General features: G+C 37.9%; 2 protein-coding genes across 2 annotated transcripts in view; one reads left to right on the forward strand and one right to left on the reverse strand.

Moving 5' to 3' along the window:
* The window catches only part of LOC115238912 (G protein-coupled receptor kinase 1), a 21,148-nt gene extending 15,936 nt beyond the window's left edge, over positions 1-5,212 (forward strand). The window contains exons 2-15 of the mRNA XM_029813078.1: positions 380-456; positions 1,221-1,294; positions 1,403-1,504; positions 1,621-1,695; positions 1,782-1,843; positions 1,913-1,964; positions 2,052-2,243; positions 2,342-2,649; positions 2,731-2,905; positions 3,130-3,507; positions 3,578-3,632; positions 3,710-3,858; positions 4,043-4,135; positions 4,436-5,212. Of these exons, the coding sequence (XP_029668938.1) occupies positions 380-456; positions 1,221-1,294; positions 1,403-1,504; positions 1,621-1,695; positions 1,782-1,843; positions 1,913-1,964; positions 2,052-2,243; positions 2,342-2,649; positions 2,731-2,905; positions 3,130-3,507; positions 3,578-3,632; positions 3,710-3,858; positions 4,043-4,135; positions 4,436-4,594 (1,951 nt within the window). The 3' untranslated portion in view covers positions 4,595-5,212. The remainder of the gene's footprint in view (positions 1-379; positions 457-1,220; positions 1,295-1,402; positions 1,505-1,620; positions 1,696-1,781; positions 1,844-1,912; positions 1,965-2,051; positions 2,244-2,341; positions 2,650-2,730; positions 2,906-3,129; positions 3,508-3,577; positions 3,633-3,709; positions 3,859-4,042; positions 4,136-4,435) is intronic.
* Positions 5,213-5,824: 612 nt separating this feature from the next.
* Positions 5,825-9,023, reverse strand: part of LOC115238918 — a 4,306-nt gene continuing 1,107 nt past the window's right edge. Inside the window, exons 4-9 of the mRNA XM_029813102.1 lie at positions 8,851-9,023; positions 8,161-8,337; positions 7,839-8,038; positions 7,521-7,686; positions 7,290-7,452; positions 5,825-7,051 (exon numbers count right to left, since the gene is read on the reverse strand). The exon at positions 8,851-9,023 is cut by the window's right edge and continues 5 nt beyond it. Coding sequence (XP_029668962.1) covers positions 6,636-7,051; positions 7,290-7,452; positions 7,521-7,686; positions 7,839-8,038; positions 8,161-8,337; positions 8,851-9,023 — 1,295 coding nt within the window. The 3' untranslated portion in view covers positions 5,825-6,635. The remainder of the gene's footprint in view (positions 7,052-7,289; positions 7,453-7,520; positions 7,687-7,838; positions 8,039-8,160; positions 8,338-8,850) is intronic.

The following is a 9,023-nucleotide window of genomic DNA, read 5'->3' on the forward strand; positions in this document are numbered from 1 at the left end:
TATATATATATATCTTAAAATCGAAAATATATACATATATTTTAAAGTTTAAAATATACTTATATGTGTATGTATATATACCTATATTTATATTTATATTGTTTTACTTTTGTTTTATAATTCTTGCTTTTCTTTCTTACATTTTTTTTCTTCTTACGCTTAAGTTCGGCTTATATCTCATTTCGATGCAATTAATTTAGTTTACACTCCTTGTAATTATTTTCCATGACTGTGTTGTTTATACTTGCCGTACTTTTATTAGTTGCTCAGAGAGAAAGAAAGAAAGAGAGAGAGAGAGAGAGAGAGAGAGAGAGGAGATATTAATCTAGAAAATATTAAGGCTATTTATTAATTATAAAATAAATCTTTTCTGTTTCAGCGTTAGGAGCGTTATGCACAGATATCTGGAGAAGAGTAACGAAGTAAACTTCGACAAAATATTTAATCAAATGTTAGGTGAGTAAGCTGTTGCTTCGATATTCCATCCTTTAATCCATCGCTATTCGCGACCTTCGCTTTTTGACGAGATTAAAGACAAAGGGATGCTTAAATTTAGATCATAAATTGGTCGAGTTAATAGTTTGTCGAGTTTGTAACGAGGAGAACTTGCTCCCCATAAGCGTTTCTATCTGTGTTTGACGATATGACTTCGATGTATACTATTTTAGATATTGGCATATTTTCTTTGTTCGATACACTGTGCGAGATGCGTGCATGCATTATTCACAGATAATTGTAGTCATAATTATATTATTGTGCAGAATAATTTTCGCGACTCATGTTTCGTACCGTGAATTTCAAAGATTTTAACGACAAATATAAATATTCGTGCGCGTAAAAAATTTGATAAAGATACTCTCGAGATAATTGACAGTCTCGTTTTAATCGAGTGTTTACTATTTTTAAAGCATTATTTTGATACATCTTTTCGAGTATTGAATAGATTTTTATCTCAATCGCGTAAAATAATCCCGAGTAAGATGATTTAATAATGTATTTGATTCTTTTCGCGTCGCGCAGAATGAAATGTATGAATTGATCGCTATCCTCTGAGATGATCTGGAAAAATCTATTTTCTTTGGCAGAACCGCGCCGATTTATACGGATTTATTTGCTTCTATCGTGAATTATCACTTTGCGTGAGATTAACGTCAATGTAGTGAGTTGTGACAATATTGTAATATTCGCCAATGTCAAGCAAACTCCACATGTACTTCCAGGTTACCTTTTATTCAAAGACTTCTGCGAGACTGTAGCGGAGGAACCGATTCCGCAACTTAGGTTTTACGAAGAGGTTCGTGTTTTTAGCCCGCACACTATTTAATTAAATTTCAGTAGCGTCGCATATATCATACATCGCTGAGACAACTGCGTAAAGAAATTGCTTATTTATGCATTGTAGATCAAAGCGTACGAGAAGCTCGAATGTCCGGAAGAGAGGAGAAAACTTGCGAGAGAGATCTACGACAATTACATTATGAAAGAGTTATTGGCGCATTCTCACGTGAGTATAACGCGGCATCGAGTCGAACATTCACGTTTTTCCTCTAGAGATATCGCTAGAGGAAAACTTTATCTAGGATTTTGATATATAACGACGCATCTATATATTTTTTGTAGGAATATTCTCAAGAGGCGGTATCTCACGTGCACAAGTATCTCATGAAGAATGAAGTCCCAGTTAACTTGTTCGAGGTAGGTCATTGTCTCGTAGCCTTATCTACGCGATTGCGCATACGTATCGATATTTACATGACTCACGAAATCCTTTCTATTTGTAGCCGTACATCGAGGAGATTTTTAATCATCTGCGAGGGGAACCGTTTCAGAAATTTCTCGAAAGGTATAATACTTTGACGATATAAGTCATGCTGCGATTGTAATGAATAAATTGTACATGATTTTTTTACAGCGATAAATACACTCGTTTTTGCCAATGGAAAAACTTAGAGTTGAATATCCAGGTATATTTCTCGAATTATTGGTCAAATTATTTTTTTCAAAGACAATATTTTTGACATTGTATTATAATCGTTTAATGGAAATTATAGTTGACGATGAACGACTTCAGCGTGCATCGAATAATAGGCAGAGGCGGCTTTGGCGAGGTATACGGTTGCCGGAAAGCGGATACCGGCAAGATGTACGCCATGAAATGCCTGGATAAAAAGCGCATTAAGATGAAACAGGGTGAAACGTTAGCTCTTAACGAGAGGATAATGCTCTCGCTAGTCAGCACCGGAGTGAGTGTTTTTTTTCTTTTCTTTTTTTTTCAAAATGAAAATATCTTTGCGATGAATCATAAGCGATAATAGCGAAACGTAAAATATTGTCACTGCAGGTAGATTGTCCATTCATAGTGTGTATGACGTACGCATTTCACACGGCCGACAAGCTATGCTTCATCCTGGATCTGATGAACGGCGGCGATTTGCATTACCACTTAAGTCAACACGGAGTCTTCAACGAACCGGAAATGAAGTTCTACGCCGCGGAGGTGATCCTCGGCTTAGAACACATGCATCGCAGGTACATTGTCTACCGTGATCTGAAACCCGCGAATATATTGCTGGACGAGCACGGTCACGTCAGGATATCGGATCTGGGACTAGCATGCGATTTCTCGAAGAAGAAACCGCACGCGAGCGTGTACGTATAATACTGTGCTAAAGCACGATTAAACTTTTCGACGCGTATAAACATCACTTTAGATCTCCTGTCTTGTAACAGTGGCACGCACGGATATATGGCGCCGGAGGTACTTTCGAAGGGCACTGCGTACGATTCGAGTGCGGATTGGTTCTCTTTTGGTTGTATGCTGTACAAGCTCTTGAAAGGCCATAGTCCGTTTAGGCAACACAAAACCAAGGACAAACACGAGATAGACCGTATGACATTGACTATGGTGAGTTGTGCGCTGAGACTTTCAATATTTCATCGCAGCCGTATTGAATCATGATATTGTAAAAATTGTATTAAAATTTTTGATGGAAAAATACAATTTTTCGGTTTATCATATGTAATATATTGCTGCAGTGAATAATCAACGAAGATTTAAACCATTTCGATAAAGATCTCTGTCGAAAAACACATACCCAAAGATTCGAACAATTTTTTGATCGTTTGCAGAATGTTGAATTACCGGAGACGTTTTCACGAGAGTTGCGATCGCTGTTGGAAGGTTTGCTACAACGAGATGTTAACAACAGACTCGGCTGTCGCGGCAACGGTACGGACGAGTTAAAGGCGCACCCATTTTTCAGTGGTATCGATTGGCAGCAGGTGTATCTGCAAAAATATACGCCGCCCTTAATACCACCGCGCGGCGAAGTCAACGCCGCAGATGCCTTTGACATCGGTTCCTTCGACGAGGAAGACACGAAAGGAATCAAACTGACGGAGGCGGATCAAGATCTATACAAAAACTTTCCTCTGGTCATCTCTGAAAGATGGCAGGCTGAAGTAGCCGAGACTGTGTTCGAGACAATCAATAACGAAGCGGATAAGGTAAAAAAGACACATCTTAATATGATATCATTGTTATTTAGTAACTGATTGCATTTTATATTTCTGACAGTTGGAAAATAAGAAAAAGGCGAAACAAAAGCAACGGTTTGACACGGATGAGAAAGGTAACCGCGTTGTGTTTCGATATTCTAAAATTTAGATGGAACTGTAACTGATACAATGTCATTATTCGTATTTACAGGTTCGGACTGTATGTTACACGGTTATATAAAAAAATTAGGGGGTCCATTCGCGAGCGCATGGCAAACACGTTACGCGAAACTTTATCCAAATCGGTTAGAATTACATCCAGAATCTGCGACTAAGCCCGAGCTCGTGTTTCTCGATCAGGTAAGCGCATCGCTTACAAAGAACAAGAATATATGAAAGGGATAAAAGCAGGAATAAAATTGTCTAATTAAAATGTTGTAGATATATCAGTATTTACTTAATAATTATGTCTTGTATACATTTCATGTTTTGTTTTACTCGCGAGAAAGAATGGTCTATATTATACAATATGCAATGTCTTTAGGTAGAGGAAGTCGGGGCAGACTTGCAGCTTGTTAAGGGAGAACAGTGCATCGTAATGCGCACAAGGGATGCAAAGATCGTACTTACGAATGCCGTAAGTGAATTTATTTTCAATATCTTTACTTGACGATAAAATACAAATTATCTCATATAAAATAATCTCATGTTAAAGATATAGATAAGAATATTTTAGTTTGAAATGTGAAAATATTTTAATTTAAAGTTTGAGTATATCATACAAATAGTTTTAACGGAAGTAAAAGGCACTAATAACGTCGAATGTATTGTTTTAAAAAATCGAAAAATTTTAAGATTCTTGAGTAGAGAGTTTGAACTCTTTGAATCATCCAATTGTCGAATAGTTTAAACACTAACAATAATAATTTTCCCGTAGGACGAGATAAGCTTGAAGGAATGGGCGCTCTCGTTAAGATCGGCTCACAAATGCTCAATGGAGATGCTCGGCAATATGGCGAGGAAAGCAGGTAAGATCTACGGGACTGAGCGGGACGCCGTGATTCCGGCGACGCAGCGATCCACAAACGGCAACTAGCCCATCGTCGCCATCACGTGCAACGTCGCACCAACATACTCCAGTCCCACTGCCCCGCAGCAGCGACAGCAGCAACTTTTTTTATACTAATCGAATGATTGGGGAGAGTGGCGATGGATGAAGAAAGAGATTTAAGTAGAGCGAGAGGAGCGTTTCTCGTGAAATGGTATCGATGGCAAAACGCACTCGTACTGCCTCGTTCTCCGAAAGCTCGCTCTCAATTTTTCGCTGCGGCATTAATAAAAAACAAACAAGTGGATAAAAATTCCTCTCTTGGCACATCTCGATCACAAACGGAACGTCCCAAAAAATTCCGTTATACGGCGGATAGCGCTGCGCTGTGTATTATAGAGACTCTAGCCAAGTAGTATCGTATCGTGCGTACGTTCTCCCAGGGCCACGAGGATAATGCGCGCGTGCCCATACACAACATATATGATACATACACGCACGCACATGTGATACAAAAGAACACACACACACACACCCACATATACTTAATCGCGGCTCCTTTTGGTCACTGGCGCGAACACGTAGGCATCTCGTTATATTTGTACATTAGTTGTATGTGCAATATGTGACGTAGCGACTAGCGACCGACCGAGCGACGAACAAAAATTAACAGATGACACGAAAAACACGAGACACACATCCGGTAGTGTATTATTATAACCTAGTACTCTACGCGATCCCGTGTTCTTATTATTTTTATGTTTCGTCCTATCGCTCGTTTACTTAATTTATTTAATAATGCAGAGAGAAAGAGACACCGGTTTTTATATATTATCCTTACGATGAAACAGAAGTGACATCGTATCGTGCGTACGTTCTCCCAGGGCCACGAGGATAATGCGCGCGTGCCCATACACAACATATACATACACGCACGCACATGTGATACACAAGAACACACACACACACCCACATATACTTAATCGCGGCTCCTTTTGGTCACTGGCGCGAACACGTAGGCATCTCGTTATATTTGTACATTAGTTGTATGTGCAATATGTGACGTAGCGACTAGCGACCGACCGAGCGACGAACAAAAATTAACAGATGACACGAAAAACACGAGACACACATCCGGTAGTGTATTATTATAACCTAGTACTCTACGCGATCCCGTGTTCTTATTATTTTTATGTTTCGTCCTATCGCTCGTTTACTTAATTTATTTAATAATGCAGAGAGAAAGAGACACCGGTTTTTATATATTATCCTTACGATGAAACAGAAGTGACCCATTATTTATTATGTTGTTAAGTGCGAGAGAATGAGAGAGAGGGAGAGAGAGAGAGAGAGAAAGAACAAGAAAACTCGTTTGTATATTAGCCAAAAAAATCTAATACCGAATATACAAGCAACATGTGTACGCTCGAGTGGATATACGCGAGTCCGCTCTGGCAATAAAATGTGCGATGAACGTAGATGAGAAGAACTTTCTTTCGTCCTACATCTTGTGTCAGTAGATCAACGCTAAAGGCGTGAGTAAGTATTTGTGATCTCCATTACATTATGTTTAAACGGATCGTAATCTTTACGCGTCATGATCGATGTACGAAATTAGTAAATGTTCGATCTAGCAAAGTTATACGAGAATTACATATCAATGACACGAATGAATTGATTCATGGTCCATTTTTTATAAAGTAACGATCGAAATTTAATACAATTTATGGAAGACCAATTTCTCATTTCGATTAATCACACGTATTAATTATAATTAAGTAATTCGTATCTTCTCTGTAGTTTTCATTCGTAATTTATGAACGAATAGATACTCATAATTTGTATGTTTTTGCTTTAAATATCTAACTATTGAACATTTACTGTGGAATTCGTCAAGATATATATTTATTATATATATACATATATAGGGATCGTTTGTAGAATCGTGAAAAAAGTTTTATTTTTTAGACTTACATTAAATAATTATAACATACTAAATTTCATCGTAAGATTTATGATACCAACATTATAATTAGCTATCACTGTGATAAAAAAGAATATGTATAATAAGAGAAACACACATCATATTTTATCTGTCACGAATCTCCTTCAATAATAATGCCAACGTGGTATCTACCGACTCGGCTGACTTGAGTCTTCGTTCCAGAGCTTCGAAGTCTACCTTTTCGAGCCAGGCTGGTGGATCGCTTGTTTTTGATGGCAGAGGACACAGCAGCCTCTCGACAGCAGCGCATAATCCGCACCACTCCCTAAAGTCCAATGAGTCTGTTATCTCTCCTATCACAGACCTCAGATAGGATCGTTGCTCGTCTGTCAACGCTTTCCCGATCACTTCTTGAAGAGCTTCTTCGACGCTGCTCGACGAAATGCGTCGCACGTTGTTCAACGCCTCGTCGTTAAATCTGTTAAATATTCGACCGAATATCAGTTTCCTTCCCGAAGTGATGTATGCATACTTGCTGAGATATCGAAGTGGCGTTAATCCTACAACAATCATATCACCACAATGCGTGAATAAATTAATACAGGTAAAAATATAAATATAAATACTTATGTATAAATATCGATTATATATAATTTCTAAAGTACAGAAGATCGAAGAAACTTTGCTTAGTGTGTGAGGAACACCTTGTATAAAATTTGTTACCTGTTTTAGTATAGCGTTAAATTCATCTCTTCCAACCTATCGAAAATAGATTAATGAATTATACGTAAGACGTACCATAAAGACTTTGACTGTCGAGTAATTCAAATCGTACTGTTTGACGGGAAAATACTCTGGGAGCGTTTTGCGCCAACAAGCTGGCGCTCGTTTGACGAGATCCGCGCAGAGTTGAGTAAGCGTCGCCTTTTACTCGTAACGCTTCCTCTAAGGCGATTCGTTTCTAAAATAACTTAATTAATTAACATTTAAGAAAACATTTAGCAGATTTAGAGATCTCAGAATATTTACTTTAATGGAGAATTCCGCCTCCACCGTATCGCGATCTATTTCTCGACATAAGTGTTTCAGAATGTCATGTGTAAGGAAACTCGGAGGCATCGTGTGACTTATTGTATGCACGGGCGTCTTCTTTGAAGAGATCGAGTCGTCAACATTATCGATATTAATATGAGCCCTGTTACGTGGTTTTTTGTGTTAAGAAAATAATTTTTCTTATCTTTTCTTTCAATTCGATATTCTCTCTTCATATCATACATTAATATAAATATATAAAAATACAATACATTATTTTTATAAATTTTAATATATATTTTTGTAAGTACTAACGATGGCCGCCGCGATCCGTTTCCGATCTGTGAGACTTGTGTTACCGTGGGCTCGAGCGGATCGCGAACTTCCGTTTGTTGGCCGTAAGTCGAGCCCCTCCTACACTTTCTTTTACGCAATCGCTTTCCCCGTCTTCGAATAATTACCGGTTGTTGTTCGCTGACGCTATCGGCTTCTTCCTCCACGTTCTTGGACGAGTTCTTTCACCGGTATATAAGCAGCATATATTATTTTTATATTATTTTTCAAATTACATAAAATTTCAAACATGCGAGAGGAAGGCGCATATGCACAGCTTCTAGAGAAAGAATCGGATACTTACCGTTTCGCATCTTTCAGTGACAGGTGAGGGAGGTGAGGGAGGTGATGGAGGAGGCGGCGCTGGTGCCACTGACAAATGATGTGATCTCGAGACCGGCTTACAGACAAATATCTCGCTTTTCCGGGGCATCGGCGGTAGCTCGAGCGTAAGAGCATGCCAGCTAAAGGTTTCATTTTCCTAAAACCGAATATATCATCGATAATACTTTTATATACAGGAAAATCATCTTCAATAAGGGAACAACTATTTTAATGTAATATGAATAAAATATTTAGGCATTTCTTCAAGTTTTCAATAGTGTACTCGTGAAGCATCATATCTTTTGCATAACATACATGAACTGTATTAATCTTTTCGGAATTAAATTTTATTTTATTTTTACTTTATCTCTTAGAGCAGGGTTGTCATCTACTGTGGTATAATTTATTTATTATTTTTATATCACAGAAATTTTTATAATATAATTATTCTATATTATTATACTTTTACACAAGAACCATCTTTTATTTGTTACTAATTAATATTATAATATTTAACAAAATTATTAATATTATTGATTACTAATATTTTTTTTATTTAAGGAATAAGAAAGAGAGAATTTATTCAGAAAAAGTTTACCTATAACAAAAAGGCGATAAAAATGATAGTAACAATAATTCGTCTAACGAAAATAGTGTATTGAATACCGACCACCTGCTGGTTCTGCGAATTCGTTCGAAGATCGAGAACTAGGGTGGTGCGCTCGCGCGGATTACAGGTCACCGGTAGGTCCTCCTGGGTCGCGTGGCTTGTTAATGCGGTTGGGCCGCTGGCGAGCGTGGGCGCCGGGGTCAAAGGTCGCGAATCGGTTTCCGTGTATTTTC

Source organism: Formica exsecta, unplaced genomic scaffold, assembly GCF_003651465.1.
Source record: "Formica exsecta isolate Colony F162 unplaced genomic scaffold, ASM365146v1 scaffold362, whole genome shotgun sequence".
NCBI lineage: Eukaryota > Metazoa > Arthropoda > Insecta > Hymenoptera > Formicidae > Formica > Formica exsecta.